This window comes from Eupeodes corollae, chromosome 2 (genome assembly GCF_945859685.1).
Source record: "Eupeodes corollae chromosome 2, idEupCoro1.1, whole genome shotgun sequence".
NCBI classification, from domain to species: Eukaryota; Metazoa; Arthropoda; class Insecta; order Diptera; family Syrphidae; genus Eupeodes; species Eupeodes corollae.
In genome coordinates this window covers 9,056,477-9,078,570 of record NC_079148.1, presented here as the reverse complement: position 1 = coordinate 9,078,570, position 22,094 = coordinate 9,056,477, and the positions used below count along the sequence as shown (strand labels likewise).

Below are 22,094 nucleotides of genomic sequence, written 5' to 3'. Positions count from 1 at the left end.
AGACAGGAAATCAATTAAATTTGTATGAGTGAATTTTCTAACTTCAAATCGTTACTGATGAAAAAATTGATTACAAAATTCAAGAACAAAAACCTCATAAAAATTCAATAACAATGTTGTTTACATTTTTTTTGTTAAAAAGACAGATTTATCAATTTTCCCAATAGCTCTATAATAATAAACCAAGAAAAATAACGGGCTATATAATTTATAGATACATATTATATCCATAAGATATTATACGATAATTAAAATACAAATGTTGCATTTGTTGATTTGTTATCCATTAAAAAGACCTTGAGCTTGCAGACGTCGTCGTCGCAGTCGGCGTGCGGCTACGACGACGACGCAGAGTAAGTTCAAAATATCATTAAAAACAATTAATACAAAAATGACACACAAAATTCTATTGAACTGAGTTCAATAATTAAACAAAAAAAAAAAACAATTTTGTTATTTATTTGTTTAAAAAAAATTTAAAAAAAAACACACAAAGGTATAAACAACAAATCTTACCAAAATTATTTTTATGATGCAGGTGAGATGCATTATGATGTTTTGATGGAATCCGATAAGCGGAATCATAGTAATTATATTGATTGCAGGCGAATCTCATTATAAATTAATTTATTTTAATTATTTCCCTATTTTTTAACACTTTATCGCGAATTTTTTATGTTGCAGTATTGAAAATAACGCCAACAAAATTTCAGGCAAATCATTCGAAATTCAAATCACACTCAGGGCGCGCGAAAAAAACAGACGAAATAAAAAATTAAATAAAATAATAAATATTGTTAAACCCAGACCTAGGGGTTGACGGTTGATACAATTACGTTTGTCATTTATTTTTGTAATTTAATTTTTTGTTTATTTTTTTTGAATATATCTCAAATGAGAGGAGAAAAATTCTTTTGTTTAAAATTCTGTATAGGTACACTGATTTGTTTTATAGATATATTTTTGTATTTTTCTTTTTATTATTTTGTTTTCGAAAACAAAAAGAAATAAATAAAATTTTATTCTTCGTAGGACACAGCGCGCGATAAAACTAAATTTTATTTCTTACAATAAAATCACAAAAAATACTTGAATATAATTAGAATTTTATATATTTGTTTCACTTGTTAGGAGCGCAGGAAACTATTTTGTGCTTTTTTTGTATTTCTAACTAAAGGAACTTGAAAAATTTAAACGATATCACGAAGAAGATTTTGTTGATAAAAAATTTCATTCTAAATTTTATACAATATCACAATGATTAGATAACTTTTGTACGAAAATTTTCTCACAAATATAAATTTTTGGTCTTATTTTTCTTCAATTAGGTATATTTTGTACATATGAATGTTAAAACGGTCAAAAAACTTAGAAATATGTTGCATCTGTTTCCGAAAATAGGGGGTTTTTGGTTAGGAAACCTTTTCGAAAATAAGAATACGATTTGAATGGTGGAGCTCTTTAAACTACGACGACACGGACCGGACGACGCGTTCGGCGCGTTATTTGATGCACATTTAGAGAATGAGAATGCGAGTGAAGCCTATATTATCTGTATGCAAAATTTGATAAGAGATAGTAAGTACTTTGTAGAGTTCTTTCTTTAAAACCACCGAGCATATACTCGATTTCCTCCACGAACATCCCCTATATTCCGACTAAGTTATTTTAAGGTGTAAACATACGAATATGAACACGACGATTATTATCTTCGACTTCGTTGTTGTCTTCTTTCTTATATTATACTTTTATTATTATTATTCTTTTATGTTACTTATTATTTCTTGCGATCGTCGGGGCTGAGATCGATGAACTGAATATTATTTTGGGGGAGAGCTTTTTTCTTTCAGTTCAGAAAAAGAGTCAAAAATTCACTCACTTACTCACGACTCACTTACTCACGACTCACTGACAATAAATGACAATGATTATAATTTAGCATTTAGAACACTCTCAAAAGTGAAGAAGTTTTCTTTATTTTTATTTTGTTTGTTCCCCACGCAACAACCCCTCAAAGACTAGAGCTACTTAGTACTACTACTACACTACTTGAAATTTTATTTTGTTCAGATTCAGAGTGTTCTATTGGCAATTTTGTTGAATTAGTTGATTAAATTAATGAGAAGCACACCACACAAAAGAAAGAGCAGTGAATAGAGCGGGCAAACAGAGAAACAGTGAGAGAAAGAGGGAGAGAGCGAGAGAGTGTTAAAAGGTTTCTATTCAATAGCAGCAGAGCTGGTGTATAGTTTGGCCGCAAATCAAATCAACCAGGAGTAGCAGCACTTGTTTGAAAGAAAAACACAAACATTTCTTCCCGCGCCGCTGCCGACACAGTTACGTATTAGTATTGTTTATTCGTCACTGACAGTGACAGCAGCACTACCTCACTTGTCGCTTGTCACTATTCACACGGAATCTCGGTTTCGGATCGGATTCTGGTTCTCGAAGTCGAACATATGATTCGATAAAGATTGTCGATGGTGTTTGAACAGATTTAAATTGTTGTCACCGTTCGCACTTCTGTTCTGTTGTTGTTTCTGCGGCCTCTGTCATTAAACTGATGATAACAAATTTAAATACATAAAGCACATTCACATACGGAGAGACAGAGCGACCGAGCGAGTAGAGGTGGCACTGTTCGGTTGAAGCTGTGGCGTCGATGATGATGGCACGGAACACAATATTAAAAATTTAAATGACAGAACTGAGAGTGTGGAACGCGATAATATAAACGAAACAAAGGCATAGACCAGAACTGACGACTAGGCATGCGTTTTACGCACTTAAGAAAATTCTTCTACTTCGTAATCGTAATGTGCTACGACACTTGTGCCTCGATCATGACGCGACGACGACGACGAGCGACAACAGAAGTAGCAACGACAACGGTAATCAGTTCATAACATAAGAAGAACAACAACAATAGTAATAGTAATGACAAGAACAAAAACAGATCAATGACGTTTGATGATAAGGATGACAAACAAAAGTAAGTACGGTCGTGATTTTGTTTCTTTTTCAATTAAGTTGAGGAGGAGAGGTAGAAAAAAGGAACAGGGATGGCATTTGACGTGTAATAAGTAAGTAATTATGACTTTTGCAAGTTTTTGTTATTGTTTATGTTTTTTTTTTGTTTTTTGACAGAAAGGTAGAAAGGTTGGATATGTCTGAGCTCGAAGCGAGTGACACAGAAATTCTTGGAAGTGTTTAGAGAGATAAAATTACATACATTAAATATAATTATGTTTGGATTGAAAAATAAACAAAAAACATACATTTATGACAGTTTAGAAGAAGGTAGTTTTGAGGAATTTATTGGTATTATAAAGGGTTGTTTTTTTTTATTAGTTTGGAGATATACGATGAAAAATAAAATTTGGATTTGGAGATTTTTGTGTGAAAATGAATTGTTTGGAAGAGAAAAATATTTTAAAAAACAAATTTGTTGTTAATAGCTGAATCACAAACACGTTTCAGCTTTGGTTTCGTCTGCGTTATGATGGGCCTGACATTTCTATTATTTCATTCCTCCAAAGAGCAAATATTTTGTTTGTGACATTTTTTTTACAGCTTTTGAGCTGTCAGACAAAGCAAATGTTCAAATAATTAAACTAGATCTTCCTTTTGTAGTCACATTACGTTACATTACGTTCTTTTCTTTAAGATTGTCAAACAAAACGTAAGTTCGAAGCTTTTTTGTAATAGAATACATTGAATTCCTGTGGCTGAACTCGTAAACGTCAGGTGAAGCCGGAGCTGAAGTGTGTTTGTGATTCAGCCATAAAGCACATCAAATCTTAAAACATAACTTTAATTAAAAAAAATGTATAATACTCCTAAGGAATTTATAAAAAACATTAGATGGAAACTGAAAGTATTAATTAAACATAGGAAGTAATTATAATAGGTCCGATTTATCAAATTCAAAATTTTAAAATATCTTCACGTTTTAAGATCCGTTTGGTGCAGAAACATGGACTTTTTTCAGGTGGATGTACGATCCCTTGGTATCTTCGAGAGGAAAGTTTAAGGCCTCTAGAACCTTAGTCAAAGATTTTTAGAGAAATACCTGTGTGTAAGGCCTCTTTCACACGAGACGGTTTCGTCCGTACGGTTAAAATCCGTACGATTTTTTTTCCGTACGTACTTTGTTTTCTTTCACACATAACGCATTCTACCCGTTTGGTTATATTTTAAATATTTTTTAATTACAAAAACGGATGGCAGACGAATAAAAATCGTCTTTTGTGAATGTGTTCGCGTAGTCACGTACGCCACTGATAAAGCGGCGACACGGCACGATCGCCGTATATTTCAGTCGTTGAGACGGCTGTTTTAAATCCTCCGTACTGTAAAAACCCGTCTCCGTGCAGTGTGAAAGCCTTAGTAATTTTATTAGTTCTTTATTAATGGCTCACGGATGAAAACCGTACGGACGAAGCTGTCTCGTGTGAAAGAGGCCTAAGTGGGTTAATAAGTTTATACGTTCAGAGTACCATTTTTTTGTCATATAAATATCGGGAAGCAGTAAAGCTATCGGCTTAAAATACATTTTTCCCAGTTAATAACATTGAAAGTTGCAGAAAGTATTGTAAAAAAATGTACCTGTATTTTAAGATTTAAAAATCTACCTTCAAATTTTTTTTTAAAGATTTAAACTTCATTCGTTATTTTGAAATTTGTGTTTAAACATCGATAGAGGGTTTTTGTTAAATTAAATCTGTTTAGGTACATACATTTTTTTACATTTTCAAGATATCGAATTTCAAAAAAAAAACTTTTTTAATATTTAAAAAAAAAGTCAAAAATAAATACAATGACATATTGAAACAGTATTAGAGCCTGTGCAGACAAATTATTAAAATCGGTTGATTAGTTCTTGAGAAAACTTAACAACAAAATATCGGTTCTATTGGGGGTTTCAGAAGAACAATACAAAAATATTTGTTTTCATGATTGATTAAAATCTCGAGTTCGATCTTTTTAACGAATGTAAAACATGACATTTAGTTACTATAAAATTTAGATTGATCCTAAATATCTCACGAAACAATACGTGAGAAATATTTTTCACTTCGATTTTTTTACGAACAAAGAATAATATAATTGTATGCACAAAAGAACAACGTTTTTGGCATCTGGTAAAATGTTGGGAACAATCGGAGTAAGGCATCTTGCACATGAGCTACGGACTACGAACTGCGAACTGTGGTAGTTCCCATATTTTGACTTTTCTTTCACATGAGCTTTATATCTATTCGCAGACAGCGACGAATTGTCAATTTATAATTACCTTTTTCAAAAAACCAAACAAGAGTGGTATAATTTTGAGGTTAAGTTGAGCGCGAACAATTTATTCGTTGCAGTGTGGATGGTATGTGGAACGCGAATAGAATTTGACAGTTCGTAACAAACACACGGCAATTCGTTACTAACAAATTGTTTTTACAAAATTGTCTTGTTTTAAAAAACAAAATGCAAATTTTAGTATCCTAAGATAAGTGCCGATTGGTTTCTTATAATTTAAATGGGTTTTTGTTTGAAATTGATTTTTTGAAATGTGTAAATTCACGTTTGTTCGTCCATTCGTTGTTCGCTCTCATGTGCAAGGGCCCTAATGGTTTTTTTACGTAATCATTAAACTGAAACTTTTGACTCAGGACATTGTTTGACATAAAATATTCTGTTGAAAGAATGTTAACCTAATTTCTAATACCGATTTCTCGTTTTTTGCTGTCAAAAGTCTGAGAATTTTTGGTATTCGAATTATCAATTGTTCTATATCGACTTTCTTAAAGGAAGAAATACAAAGCTCATATGACTTCTTTATTCTCTAGTTCTTGACAGAAAAAGTCCTCAGAAGTTTAAACTGGACAAATATTAATTTTGCAAATGTCACGATCATGATAAGAATATTTTAAATTTTTCAATTTGTTGAGGGAGTTTAAGTGATTTTAGAAATTTTATAGAAGCAAAGAGAAATATCTTTTTTATATTTGAAATAATTATTAATAATACAAAAAAAGTTGTAGCTACTGAACTTACAGAACTCCAAAAGGCTGAAGTGACAGGCGGGGTTTTTGTCAAATTACGAACCAAAACATACATTTCTTATGGATTGCCGCAATCAGTAGTTAAAAACGTTTTTTTTTAATTCCATTTACCTATCTGTTCATCTCTGTTTTTTTTTTTTTTGAAAACTATCATTGCTATAATCACAACAAAGATCAAAAGTATAGTAATTCCAAAGTATGTTGCGCCGCGCTCCACTTTGAACTTTTCAAGCTAAAATGTAGCAGACAAACATCTTTAGGTAACATTTAAAAAACATAGTAATTGAACTAAGCGGAATAATGTGCAGTTTTTGTGTTAGTAAAATAATCTTTAATGAGAGGTTTTTTATTGTTAAGAAGATAAGCTGTCATCAGGACGCTTACAAATTTGCAAACTACTATATTCAACCTGATAAGGTTATCTTTAAATGTCTTAATCGAAAATTTAACACACAAAACATTTTATTATGAAATAATTATTTAAAATTTCAGCTGATTTTTTGATTTAGTAAAGAGTTCTGGAATCTATGTAAAAAAACAAACATAAATATAAAGATTTAAATATACGAGTTCAGAGTTTACGCTCAAACTGCTACCTGCATGAAAAATTTTAATTAATGTTGTTTATGGTTTGACAGTTGAGAATGTCAAACTGTGTTGACATTTCGGTGTAGTAAAGGATTAGCAATTCATTGTGAATCGTTTAAAGCCAGAACAACGATTCCAAACTGTTCAAAAATTGACTCTAAATGAAATAATACTGTTCGCGGGACTGAGCAGAGACTTGGATTGAAAAGTTGGTTTGACAGATAACTCCAGAGCTGTGTGTTTGAATAGATTTTGAACGTGTAGCAGCCAGACTGTACAAATTAGTTAGATTAACCATACAAATATAAAAATAAATCAAACAAATTGAAATAACCCAAACATTTCACTTCGTCATTCAAAATGTCAAATGTCATTTGAACCTCATTTCAACTCAACTTGAATTCGAACTTTTATCTCAAATAACGAAAATTTTTGTTCAAACATCCGATACCTCAGCTGAATCTTGCAATGCATTTGCAGTCTGTTGTTCTTTTGGAAAATTGTTTGCCAAATGAAAGTTATTAAATAATCATTACTCTTGGTGTCATAGTTCTGGAATTAAGTGTCAAATAATACTTGAAACTATAGGGATTCAGGTGAAGATCTCAATCCATTCTGTGTGTATATCCTTCGCCCCACTATACACATAAAGGTGAATCTCACTTTCGTATTGAAATACCCGGATATTTTCAACACTATCCGGATTGTTACGTCGTATGGTCAAAGATCTGAAGCTAAACGCTTTATAAGCTCATACCTAATCCTATTAGACTAAATATCAATGCATTAAATTTCATACAGATTAATTTATTTAAACTACGAAAAATTCACTCTCGTTTATTATTACCGTTTATGAGCGTGCGATCAGATACTCTGCTTTAAAATAAAAACTATAGTTTTACTATAGCTATTTTAATAAAAATATCTATGCATAGGGAACAAACAGTTGAGAAATGTAAACAAGCTAATAACAACTTTAATCGCATTTAACATGATCACACACAGGGATGTCATGTGGGCTTATCATTTATTTAAAAAAGAAAAAAAAAAAACTGAAAAACTAGAGCAGAGATGATATATGGCTTTACATTTTTGTAAATAACCATTGAATATATCTACAATACAGTAATGGCCAAAATAATAGGGACAACGATTATTAATTTTTGGTAGTTATGTCAAGCACTTGAGTAAATCAACAAATCTAAATTTTAACCGTTTCATTTTAATAGTAAATATTTTTGAAGTTTTTTTAATTTCTGGTTTTTAAAAAGTAACATTGTATGTCCAGATTTTATAGTCTATTTCTTGTTTTAAACTACAAAAAATATTTTGTGGAAATATTATTTTTTTAATTATTAACGTCCCATAGGAAGTTATTGTAATGGGTCTGATTTGGCAAATTGAAAATTTTGACATTGCTCAACGTTTCAAGGTCCCACGAGTCGAAATAAAAGATTTTTAGAAAGATGTCTGCGCGTGAGTGTTCGCGACGTTTTTTCGTCGTCCATAGCTCAAGAACCAGAAGAGATATCGGCTTCAAATAAATTTTATTATACAGATAATAAGACAGAAAGATGCAGAAAGGGCTCTCAAGGAAATTGCGTGGGCGGTTTTTTACCATAGCAGTTTAAAAAAAAAGGTACAAATTTTGGTTAACCCTAAATATCTCATGAACCAAAAACGCTAGAGACTTGAATTAAATTTTATCTAATTGTAACGTGATACCAAATTGTATATTTTTTGAAAAATATACAATTATGGTTTTTTTATAATTAAAAAAAAACTGAAAAAATAAACTTATATCCAAAATGATTGTACATCCAAAATAATTTTGTGCTACGAAATTTAACGTCTTCAACATCTGGTAAGATTTTGAGAAAAATCGAATTAACAGTTTTTTTTTACAAAAAATAAAAACCTAACAAAAAACAATACTAACTTTAAGAATTAAAAATCTTATCTTTAAACTCTTTTTATTTTACAGGAAATATTGCTTTCGATATTCAGTAGTTTTTTTTTTTGTAAATATCCAACAGTCTGTTTTTTCATACAAAAATTAATTCTAAAAGAAAATAGTACGCAAATTTGTTAAAAATTGACGTCCGGTTCTTGATATCTAACAAACTAATTTCAATCATCCAACTTGCGAAAATTTAAGAAATGCTACTAAAATTGGTAACATTTTTGTTTCGACTAAAAATCTATTTATAAAAACTAGATTTTCAAACTAAACTATTTCATTATCTGAAAAATTTTGTTGGTGATTTTAAAATGTTTACGAATAATTCAACTAACAACTTTTTAACCCAATACGGAAACCTACAAACTTTTAATCAAGACAAATCGACAGACGGGATGGGAAGTTATCAGTGTAGATTTTTTAAATACTATTTTTCATAGAATCGGCTAGGACTGATATTTGTCAACATTTCCGTGACAGTTCTCTAAAGATAAATTTAAGACCCAAATTTAATCCCTCAAGTCAGAAATAAGGAGCTAGATCAAAGTTTTCAACTATACAGTAAATAATCTTAATAGCAATAAGCCATTTGATTTGATGTGGGAAGAATCGAACTCTTTCGCGGATAGTACTAATTTGATCCGTATGGACCTAGAAGTTCCCCTACAGAATAGTTCTCGAGTTGATTCCCTAAATAATCAAGCCAATATTTTTCTTATTGAAAACGCAATAAAACTTATCGGCAATTTTTATATGAAGCTCGCGACTTTTAAAAGAAAGCGTTGATAAGTCGCTAGAAGCCTCAAATATATTTAGAACTATTCCTGATGATGAAGTAATTTCTGGAGTTTATATGCTATCATCTTCATAAATTGTATTAATTCATGATGAGCACTTCCAACATCATATTTCAAGTGTAACCTGTTCCACTTCCAATTACAGTCACTTGGACTGATAATTTGTCAACCGACAATACAGCTTCTTGGTGTAACTTGGACAATCAAAGATTGGACTAAATCGATTGAAAAATAAAATGTTGAGAATGAAAAACAAACATTCGTCTTCTTTGGTACTTTGGATGTTTACATAAATAAGTTCTTCAATAAAATGAAAATTCCAATCAATTCCAAAATAATTGTTAATAAAAGTAGACCTACCAAAATGAACTATCGGTTCTGTCGAAATTTACCTGGATGTTAATTAAACCGGATATATCGGCTTTTAAGATTGAAAAACTTGTTTAAAAAAGTGAATCACTAATATTGACCCTAAATCTAATGCTCCAAAAATAGGATTTTTAAAACCAATATTTTTCCCAATTTCTCCAGATCTAAGTCTAGCTTCAATACAAACACTACAACGAACCCGTATTCAACCCGACATAAGCAAGTTTCGTTCAAATCTATGACCCTCTTCAAAAACCTCCAGCACTATCTCTCCCAGCTATTTAAACTTCATTCATACCTTTAACCGTGCTGCGTCACTTTTCACACTGTCTGCTGCTAATCAACCAAAAATTCTACATAAAACATTTATTCCTCCCTTTCTCATTGTCAATCTCCCCATTTTGACAACATGCTTCCCCCCTCTGTTAAAATCACGTCAAGGCTTGCTGAATCTTCACCCACTTCAAGTGATTTAGAAGGCCGAACTGATTTTCAGTTTGAATCGAAGTCAAAACAAAAACCAACCTGATATCAACGTATCGATCCAAAAAGAAGGCCACCCTCCGAACCGATTCTATCAGCCTTCGTAACATATACACCCGTTTCAATAAAGGACTCTTTATTTTTTCTGCTGCTACAATCACAAAAGACCTGAATGCTTATGCTTCCCACATTAGCTCTAAACGATTTAAACATGTCCAAAGAATCCATAATATCCTAAAAGAACATTACTGACCCTTATTACCCCATTTTGTCTCTTTATTACTAGAACTTTAAGAGTCTTCGCAGAAAAACAACTTCAATTCTGTAAAACTTCCTTATGATATCTTTGCATTAACGGAAACACTCTTTTGCAATTCAATCCTCCAATTCAAAAAACCAATTTAAACTTTTAAAAAATATAAAATCATTTCATTATTTCGAGAATATTTAATTAAATAAGATAAATTAATATTAATTTTTCTTTTAATATACATTATTCATTGAAAAACATTGGTCCTTCGAGCCGGATCATGTCAATGTCTGTTGATCAAAAGTCAGGTAACCAGTAAGAGTTTTGTTGATAGCGACAAGAATTCGGCGTTTTAATCGTCTAAATTATTACGATCACGTCTAAAGTCTTGAGAAGAGGAGTCAAAAAGCTCTGAGTCCGAGATAGAGTTGTTGAGCCATGTTTCCAGCAATATCATGATACCGTGAGGAAGATCGTTAATGTTTTTGTAAACCATGTTGGTCTTTGTCGGAAGTCCATTTACCTTTTTAAGGAGCTTTGTAGGTGGTTTCGCGTTGTCCGATACTGATGAAAAGGGTTGTTCGACTTATTCATAAATTCATGAACTATTACTCCTTTAGACCACAACAAGGGTGAATTTAAAACATGGAAAATTGAGTCAGGTGCACGTATTTTAAAGGAAAAATACTAAGTATGGTTAGAATGTACAATTTTCTCAACATTTGACGTAAATGAGAAACCCATTTTCGCACAAGTGATTTTTTATGTCAAGGGCATTTGTCGACGGTGCAAGTTTAGAAAGAAACAATAGTTAAAATTGGCTACTGGGCGGGATATTGCAAAGTCTTTAAATACGGAGGTTGCAACTTTCTTTGGTAAATGACATACATCAGAATTTTCTTCGTCAAGATCATCGTTTTGACGTTTGGTTAAGGTTTTTGTTTTGCTTCCTAAATCAGAAGTTTTGTCTTTATTTATTTTATTTTCAATATTTCCGTTGGTGCAGGTCAGATTTTCAACTTTCTTTAAAAGAAAAGTAAATTGTTTCTCCAGTTTTTCTAGGTCCTTTATATTTGTATGACGTCTCGAACAATATTCTTTTCGGCGATCGTTTTTCTCTTAGCAAAAAGTTTTATCCAACTGAACGGGGCGTCAATGCAAAGTACATGAAAAACTCTTCGACAATTACCGCTTCACATAATGGAGTCGATCATGTAATCAGAGATGGCATTAGAAGCGCGAGTATTACGGTCGAACTGCTTTATGCAAGTAAAAAAACACTTCAACTCAAAGAACAAAAGAAGAAATGTCCCTATTATTTTGACCACAGCTGTATATCTATCTACGCGACTACCATTTTTATCTCCTTTTATATTCTTCAACTATTTCATATAATAATTGCAGATACTTTAAAGCTGCAATTAAGTCTTCTATTTAGGTTATCATTTCAAATTCAATTCTATGGGTGGAAATAAACTAAGGTATCTTTTTTATTATAATTTAGTTAGCGATTTCTGACAACACAATTTTTTGATAGAAAATGCAGAAAAAATTACAGATTCTGATAAATTGGAGGAGTGTCTTTCGTCCCAAATAAAAAGGAAATACAAAATAAAATAAAATAAAATAAAGAAAAAAAATATAAACAAAGAGAAAACGATAAAAATAATACAATATGACATTTTGTGATTATTTTGAACATTTTTTTTAAGCGGAAGTGTTACTTGCAATGTCAACAGAACTGAACTGGACTCGAAGAAGATTTCGATATAAAAAAAGGAATATAAACTAATTAATTTTTATTGCACAATTTAATGCAAAAGACACTGAAGTGAGGCTTAAAAAACAAATAAGCTTCTTCAAAAGGAAGAAGAAGAAGATGTTAAGAGTAAGAATTTAACTTTATGCTATGCACTTTGAACCTCTGGTTTTTTGAGTATAATTAATTTACGATTTTATAGTTACAACATTTTTATATAAAATTTAATTTTAAAGACGGTTATTTTATTTGAAGTTTTATATTGTTAAAAATATAATAAAAGACAAGTTCAAGCGACCTAGTTATGCATTTTATTTAAATCAAAATCAAGAAAGGATTGTTTTCGAGGATAATAAAACTTTAATGGCTTCCTCCATTTTGTAATAAATAGTGCATTTATTTTGGTTTAATAGAATTTTTTTTTTAATTTAATTTTTTAATATGAAGTTGAAGACGTTTCAGAAGTGGTTACTGTAAAAGAGAGATAATTTTAAGATACTTGAAAAGTGAGCAACGTCAAAAATTCACAAACGCCTCACTGCAGAGATGACTTGCGATCTTACCTGTAACACGTTCATAAACGCAAACTATTGGTATCACTTAAAATGTCAATTGTTCAATATTGCCAATAAACTGATGCGCAAATATAAATAAAATGCACGACTGGGTTGTACGAACTTGCTACTGTATGAAATGTCTGTTTAAAAAAGTACCTATAAAAGATTTCAAAGACATAAATGCCGTTTGATTTGTCAAAAAACCGCGCGATTCATCCCAAGACACAACTCATCTTAGGACAACTCATCCCGGAAATGAAAAATACTTGTAAGCATACTTAACGAAAAAAATTGTTTGGGTATTCAACTAGTTCGTTCAAAGCTTTTTCCTTTGGATAGCTTTATTTTAGTTTAATATTAGAAAAACAAGGATGGAAAATAAATTATCTGAAGATAAGAAAGAGGCAGAACATGTATGTTTAAATTGTAAAGCGATCGTCTGTTGATTGTGTGGTTAGGCATTCATTGGCGTTCTCAGCTTTATGCAGATAGATAGATAAAGACATGTTTATGATGATAATGAAGGAATGTTATTGGTGGTAGAAGGCGCTTTCTATAATCTAATCACATTCCTTCTTTCCTACAAGTTTTCAGTTTAAACATGGAGTTATTACGTTCAGTTTAATTTGTTCGTTTAAGTTAAAAAAAAAACAAGCATACGAACAGATACAAGGAATTGCTATTCTTGTCTTGTTTACAGTCAGGCTTTTATGCGTTTTGGATTTCAGTTACGAAGTGACACGTAAGCAGTAGTTTTATAGGTTGAAGAAGAAAAATAAGCATATTTTTTGATAAAAATCCATTTAACGGGGTTTTTTATAAATCAAAAAAACTGAAAAAAGAATTGTCACCTCCAAAATTTTACGACTAAAATATGATTTCATCTACAAAACAATTTTGTGCAACAAAGAATAATGTTTTTGACATCTGATAAAATTTTGAGAAAAATCAATAACAAAAAATGACAGTTTTTTTTATAAAAAAAATAAAAGTCTAAAAAAAACATTACTCAAAGTTGGTAAAAATTGAATATCGATTCAAATATTTTTTCAAAAACTTGAAATTTAGGCTTCAAACTTATTTTATATTATAAGAAATATTGTTTTCATCATTCTGAAGAATTTTGAAAAAAATCGAATTGATAGTTTTTTTCACAAATAATAAAACTCTGAAATAAACAATACTAAAACTTGGTAAAAATTTACTTTCTACTCAAATAGCTTTTCAAAACTTACAAATATTGGCTTGAAACTTATTTTATTTCACAGAAAACATTGTTTTCGATATTCAGTAATTTTTATATAAAAATCCAACAGTCCATTTTTTCATAAAAAATAAAATCTACAAAAAATTGTACGCAAATTTAATAAAAATTGATATGAGTACATACATATATGTAGACAAACTTTTAAGCAAGCAAAATCGACAGACGGGTGGGTCGCATCCCAGCCTCTTTTTTTTGTTATAATATTGTATTTAAACTCAAAAATATCAGTCTGGTATACGGCCATAGGCCAAACCATATAGGTTAGGTAAACGTGGCTGCGGATTAGAATCCACACACTTTGCCAAAGGAAAGGTCCATTGTGATACCACATAAATCTAAAGAATTACTTCTTACTAGTCGAACCATTTTGAGCTTTTTATAAAGCGAAGAAGATATTTGATATCCTAGTTCACTGGGATTATCAAAAGAGTAGTCCCCCAGATGAAGTTTGCGTCTGACTGAAAGAGCAGGGCAAGTGCAGAGAAGGTGAGAAATTGTTTCCTCTTCTTCCTCGTAAATACAGCTCCTGCAGAAGCCATTTGAGGCTACACCAAGTCGTATTGCGTGTGTGCCTATAAGACAGTGTTCCGTAAGGACACCTATTAAGGAGCTAACATGAAGTCTGCTTTGAAATAACAAGTCTTTAGAGCACTTTAGTAAAGGCCACATGAGTATTGTGGCTGCGCATGTTGGTAAACTGTGCCACCTAGAGTTTTCTATCGCAAAAGCTGTTTCTTTTAGCAGAAGTTTACATGCAGCTATCGGTATACCTATCTTCTCCCTTTGAGGTGAAATAGGTATGATGGTTCCATTTTTAACGAGATAATCGGCTCTACAATTTCCTGTGATGTCTCTGTGGCCCGGCACCTAACAGCAGTGAGTGCTGAATCGCTGAGCCACCTCCATAAGAGACGATCGACAATCGAGGGCCGTTTGAAATTTGGTTGAGACACCGTCAAGAGATTTAATAGCAACCTGACTGTTAGAGAAGATGCGGGTATCAGAAGTAGATATCACGTTTTCTCTTAGCCAGGAGAGGACCTCTTTGATCGCTAAAATTTCCGCTTCGAAGACGCTACAATGATTAGGGAGGCGGAAAGAGATGCTTAGATTAAGCTTTTCTGAGTACACGCCACTACCAACTCCCTCATTTGTCTTGGAACCATCTGTATAAAAATGAATACTTTTGTTATCCTGTAGATTTTTTGTCTTCCCATTAATCTCTGGATAGAATGGATACCTGGAAGTTTTTTCCAAAGAGGGGTTTAGGAATAATGCAGTCTATGTACTTTGGTATAGAACCAAAGAGGTTCAAAATGATGGAGTGCCCCACATTGTTGTTGGTCCATTGAGATGAGGCGTTGACTCTTATAGCTGTACTCGCTGCCACTTGTTTGCTGAAGATGTCGAGGGGTGTCTGATGGATGAGAGTGTATAACGCTGCTGAGAGTGTGGTCCTCAATGCCCCGCTTATGCAGAGACATGCAGTGCTTTGAACTCTGCTGAGTTCGTCATAGTATATATGTGACTTTCTCCAGTGCAGTTCACCATACTGCAAACCCCCTACATAATATTTTTCGAATGACCGATGTGTATATACTGTATAGCCAATAGGTTATGCGAGGTTGCAAACAACATTTGCTTCCTATGGCTTTCTTGCAAAGGAAAAGAGCTACTGTAGCTTTTTTAACTCCTTCCAGAATGTTAGGTTTCCAACTTTTTTGTCCAATTTCAGACCAAGATATTTGGCTTCAAGTTTTAACTTTCAACTTGAAAGTATTACAATTACTGGGATCTTGTATTTCCGTGTAAAAAGGGCGAGGTCTGTTTTTTGAGGATTAATACTAAGTCCGCACTCCGCAGTGACCAGCCCATCTAGTCAGCATATTGAGTGCCTTTTAGAGGAGGTCTCTCAGTGTATTAGGATGTTCTCCTGTGACGGCATACGGAACCACTTTGTACCCTTCTCTCTCAAGGGATATTAGAAGTTTGTTAACCACTATGTTCTACAGGAGAGGTGACAGAACACCACCTTGCGGAGTGCCTCTTCCGACAGATTTTTTCGTACAAAAATCCCCCCTTCTTAGAGTTGATGATCCTGCTTTTTAGCATTAGATTAATCAACTCAAAGATTGAGAATTCGACGTTTAAGGTAGTCATAGCAGAAGTGATAGCGGATGTGTGTTGAAAGCGCCCTCAATATCCCAGAAGGCCACCATAGTGTATTCCTTTTTCTCTAGGGAGTATTCAGTATTTTTTACCAGAGTGTGCAAGGCTGTTTCTACCGATTTTTCTTTGCAGTAAGCATGCTGAGACATTGATAGTATCTTACCAATGCTGTTACATATATGGATATCGATCAATCGTTCCAGAGTTTTGAGAATGAAAGATGATAGGCTAATAGGTCTCAGGTTTTTAGGGTTGACACGCGAGGATTTGCCCGCCTTGGGAATGAAAACTACCTTTACATCTCTCCATCGCTGAGGTATATAGACCAGATAAAACCATATAAACTTAAGTAAGTTTTGTATTATATATCTTAATTGAATATGTAAAAAAATGTTATTAATTATCTAATGAAATAAAAAGTCAACTAAAACTAAACTTCCTATGGGAAGTTAATAAAACAAAATGCGGTATGAACTTCGCGAAAAGATTTATTATTATTACTATTTTTTTTTTGTTTCGAAGTAAATTTCAACATTTAAGGAGCGTTGTTCAGTCATTTAATGATTCATGATGAAGTTGTTATTAAATACTTATAGAGAATTTTTCGAGCAGCAATTGATTGAAATTGTTTCTAAAGTCAAGAAGTATTGGTTAAGTTTAGTTAAAAAAGAGACACAAAACTCTTAAAATTGTCTTTAATTTCATTTTAGTAAACTTATTCATGTTTTAGGAAAAAATCTTACTTGAAGCCTTAAAAAAGCTCAGAAAAATGCATCAATAAAACAAAAGTTATAAACATTTTAAGTTAATTTATCACCAACTATATCTACTTTTGTTTAGCGTGTAATCACTAACAATCACTTCTCACTTCATCAACAAAAAAAAATAATTTAATTTTAAATAAAATATTATGTTATATGAGTATAAACATTTTGTTGATTATGATCAGTTTCAATATTTTTGGACCTTGAGCTAAATAAATTGTTTATGTTTATATTTGGTTAATATGAGTTCAAACAAAAACAAATACAAAAAAAATAGTCGAAGAAATAAAAATGATGATAATAATAATAATAATGTATTATTGTCTTTTTAAAATCAAATAGAAAATACAAAAATTAAAGTAAGTTATTATTTTATTTTAAAACTATGTGAATGAGTAATGCATCTTAGAATTTTGTTATTATTGTGTTCTTATTTAAATGCAGATAAAATTTGTTTATTTGGGTTTTTTGGTAAATTTAATCGGCATTTCATTAAAGTTAAATTATTGTTTGCATGTCTTAACAAAAAAACTACTAAAACTTGGTTAAATAGCAACAAAACAATTAATAAAATTCAAATCTTATTCGAGACCGCAAGATCACATGGCAGTTTTACCCACCGCCGCAGTTTATATTCAAATTATAAATATTAGATTTAAATCTGTCTTAGGTCTGATGCTAGAGACAATTTTTTAATTTGTTGGTTTTTTTTTTGAACAGTCAATTGGACTTTGTTCATTGTGTTTTTTGGCAACATTGTGTAAACATTTTACGAGACTATTTGTAAAACTTAGAAAACACAAAAAAAGACTAATTAATTGTTGTCTCCCTTTCAGTATATTTTATTGTTGTTTTTTTTTAAATAAATAATTAATGTTTTAATAACAAGTCGTAACACCTTGTTTGTTTCAAAAATACAAACAATTTACATTGGTACACTTAGGTGCTAGAAATTGCCTGTCCACATAAGAGGAAAGAGGAAACCACAATTATGCGCCTCAGAGGTTGACTCGCTCTGGAAAGAATGTAGAAAACTCTTCAACCTAGCCAAAGCCACAAGACTAGCCTCTCACTGGGACTCTTACAAGGAATTCCTAAGAATTTACAAGAAGGCACTAAGGAAATTTAAGCGATCTTCCTGGCGATCCTTCTGTGGCACGGTAAAAGACACTTCTGAAGCCTCTAGGTTAGGGAAAATTCTTCCAACTAATCCAGCGATGCCAAGCTGCTTGAAAAATGCAGACGGCTCTTGGACAAATTCATGTAATAAATCGCTGAACTTACTATACTGGACACTTTCCCTTTACTGGTAGTTCTCTTACCGAAACTTGCAACAGTTATATACGTTCAAGTCCCAACACAACATATCCACAAGGTCTGATCACAAGGGGCAAGCTACAATAGGCTCTGAACAGCTTCAAACCATTTAAACCTGCAGGACCAGATGAAATAATACCAGCCGAGATACAAAAGATTTCTGACATAATTGCACCAATCCTTGAGCAATTTTTACCAGCTGTCTTAACCTGGTCCATGTTCCTTCGGCATGGAGAGAAGTTAAAGTTGTTTTTATACCCAAAGCAGGTAAATGCTCCCAAGTCAATCCTAAAGGTCTACCACCTATAGGTCCATCATCATTCCTTCTTAAGATCTTGGAAGGATTGATTGATATCCAAGTATTGATACAAGACTTCTGTCTTCGTCTCAACATGCTCACTGTAAAGGAAAATCGGTGGAAACAGCGTTACACACCTTAGTACGCACTGTCGAATATTCCCTCTATCATAAAGAGTTCACTATGGTTGCTTTCCTTGGCATCGAAGGTGCCTTTAACAACGTGAACACATCTGTAATCACATCTGCACTAACATCTCTAAATATAGAGAGTTCGCTTCGGGAGTTAATTCATTTAATGCTGACTAGCAGAATAGTTAACTCAAAACTGGGCAACTCTTCTGGCAGACGATTAGTTAGTGGACGGACACCGCTCCCCTCTTCCCCTCTCCTCTTCAGGCTAGTAGTAATTGAAATCCTAACTAGCCTGGATGCGGAGGGTTTCAGAGTGAAAGTCTATGCGGACGACATTGTTTTCAAAGTTTCAGGAAAGCATCTTAACACCCTAAAAAAAACTCTTACAAAATGCCTTAGACAGACTAATACTTTGGGCTGATCGGTGTGGACTGGGTGTTAACCCACACAAAACCGATCTGGTCTTATTTTCGAGGAGATACAAAATTCCATTTGTCAACCCTCCTTATATTAAAGGAATCCAATTAAAATTCTCAGACGAGGCTAAATACCTAGGTCTTGTCTTAGACAAAAAAACTAAATTGGAAACGCAACGTACAGGAAAGAGTCAAAAAAGCTACTGTAGCTCTCTTTTCTTCCAAAAAAGCTATTGGTAATAAATGAGGCTTACAACTCAGAATCACGCATTGGCTATACGCATCGGCAATCAGACCGATTTTAATGTATGGTGTGGCAGTAGAGTGGACTGCTTTAGAGAAAGGAATAAACCGGGATAAATTGAATAAAGTCCGACGTTCAGCTTGCCTATGTACAAGCGGATCGCATCGCACGACCCCATCTGTGGCATTGGACACCTTGATCTACCTAACACCTCTTGTTATTTTTAGCAAACAAATAGCTGCAAGCTCTGCTATTCGCCTCAAAGCTTTGTCGCAGTGGACTTACAACAACATTGGCCACGACGTAATTCTTAGGTATTTAGAGTCAATTCCAAAGCACACAGACTACAGAAATTTTCAGATTTCTATACCTACTAGATCTTTTTTGAAAGATGAGTCAATCCATTTTTATATAGATAGATGGTTCAAAAACAAAAGAAGAGATTGGTGGAGGTGTGTACACTGAACGACTGAAATTGAGTCTCTCATTCCGCCTTCCCAATCTTTGTAGCGTGCTGCAGGCGGAACTTTTGGCGATATAAGAAGTCTTGTCCTGGCTTAAAGAAAACGTGATATCAACATCCGATATCCGTATTTTCTCAGATAGTCAGGCTACTATGAAATCTCTGGGCGCTGTCTCTACAAACCCTGTAACAGTCCATAACTGTCGATCATTTCTAATGGCGATGGCACAAAAGTTTAATATTCACCTTTGCTGGGTGCCGGACCATAGAGACATTCCAGGTAACTGTAAGGCAGATGAACTTGCCAGGAACGCTACAGTGCAGCCCATTCTACTACGTTTGGCACATACTAGCATACCAGCGCGACTAGGCGTATTCTCAAATGACTTTTGCAGAAGCTGTATGGGCGAGGAAACAGTTCTTCACCTTCTCTGTACATGCCCTGCTCTGGCTCAAAAAGTGTGTCTGATTCCATCATGGACAGCCACTTTAACCTAGCCTAACACACTCAAGGCGATATTACTGCTCTTATTATGAAGAGGCACAGGAAGAGGAGAGAGGGTTTAAAAAGAGATATCGGTGCACATTGATTTTGAATTACTGAATATTGCAATGACTAGGAAAGACAGAGTGTGGTAAGGTATTCCACATTCGCGTAGTACGGCTTAAGAACGAATCTCTGTATTTGACAGTACGGCCGAAATTGGGCTCGAGCAATTGATGAGCATTCCTAGAAGCGCGAGTATTACGGTTGAACTGTTTAAGCTGAAGAATGCACCTGGCTATTTCACTAGAGCATAAACCGATAAAATAACGGTAAAAAAGGGTGAGACAAGAAACCTTACGACGATGTTGAAGCTAGTTATACCAGAGAGAAAAAAACTAAACGAGAGAACCAACTTCGACGGTTGCTCTCTTTTTGCCTACAAGCTGCGATTTGCACATAAACTTGCATAAGTATTAACTCCATATAAAAAAAATGTGGGGAACGAATACTTATGCAAGAAGATGTGCATACTCCCCACATTAAAAAAAATGGCGTCCACCTTCGAAAAATGGCGGATGCCATTTTGTTCAGAGGTGTTCAAAGAAAATTCAAAATTGTGGATGAACAATTTTTTGGTATTCTCATTGTGTTACTTTGGGAGTAATATCATTCGAATATGAAGTGAAATTAATTACTCTTGTTAGGTGCCAGAACAATGAAGATTTAGCAACAATTGTAAATTACGCATTTAGAGAAATATTAGTTAGTTATTTGAAGCCAGTTTTAATTATTAAGTAAGTAAAATAAATTAGGTGGTGCAACGGTGCAATAAGAATTAGGACCTAGAAACATAAAACTCTGAAAGCACTACAACTATTATTTGTTTTATTATTAGATGCGTTTATGCGTTTAATTTTCGCTCAGACTGTTGAAAAATGCAAAAAAAAACTCAGATTTAGTTCAATTTTCAGAGTTCATCGACTTAATTTTGGCTGCGAGAGTTGCTGGAACATTGACAACGAGAGTTAAAGAATGTAAACATGGATGATTAAAATAAAACAACGCAGAAACATTGAAACATTTTTTATATACTCATCTCTTTTTTACATTCCTATTGTATTTGTGTGTACTCGTTGTTTATTTTCTTTATGTTACCGACATTTTCAAAATGCTGAAAATAAGTGATTTGATTGTTGTTCTTCAACAAAAATTTAAGTCTTATGCATCATTTTTATAAGTTTTCCAGTTCTATTATTTATTTATATCTTATCTTTCAGTTATAGCGACAAGGAAAAATCTGTGAGGGAAAGTTCTAACTAGAGTTTTTCTGAAAGTACATTGTGGGTTTTTCATAGATGTTTGCTAAACTTTTTAGGCTATTCATAAATAAATGCAAAACTAAGTTAAGGGCTAAACCTGAATAACTATAAACATAGAAAGTGCTGTGTTCTAGTAATTATTATCGCAGCCAAATTTCATAATTAATTTTGTTGGTGTTTAAAACAGCTGAAAGACTAATTCATGACAAATAAATGTTACGTTAACACTAAGTTCCACAAAATATCGATTGATACCGCAATTACAGAAGATATGGATATTTTATATTAATATTCCCGGTAAACTGTAGACCTTTATTATTTCCACCTATTATAATTAATTCGATGTTAAATAATTCAATGCAGTATATTGTAGATAAAACAGCAGTTAAGTTATGTT

General features: G+C 32.8%; 1 protein-coding gene across 3 annotated transcripts in view; it reads right to left on the bottom strand.

The window, feature by feature from the left end:
- The window catches only part of LOC129948380 (nuclear factor of activated T-cells 5-like), a 143,857-nt gene that overhangs the window by 77,688 nt on the left and 44,075 nt on the right, over positions 1-22,094 (bottom strand). Inside the window, exon 1 of one of the 3 annotated variants that reach the window (XM_056059356.1) lies at positions 517-2,030. The exons of the other annotated variants lie outside the window; for them this stretch is intronic. Within the exon in view, the coding sequence (XP_055915331.1) occupies positions 517-616 (100 nt within the window). The 5' untranslated portion in view covers positions 617-2,030. Of the gene's footprint in view, positions 1-516; positions 2,031-22,094 lie in introns of those variants that run through there. 3 annotated transcript variants of the gene reach the window in all.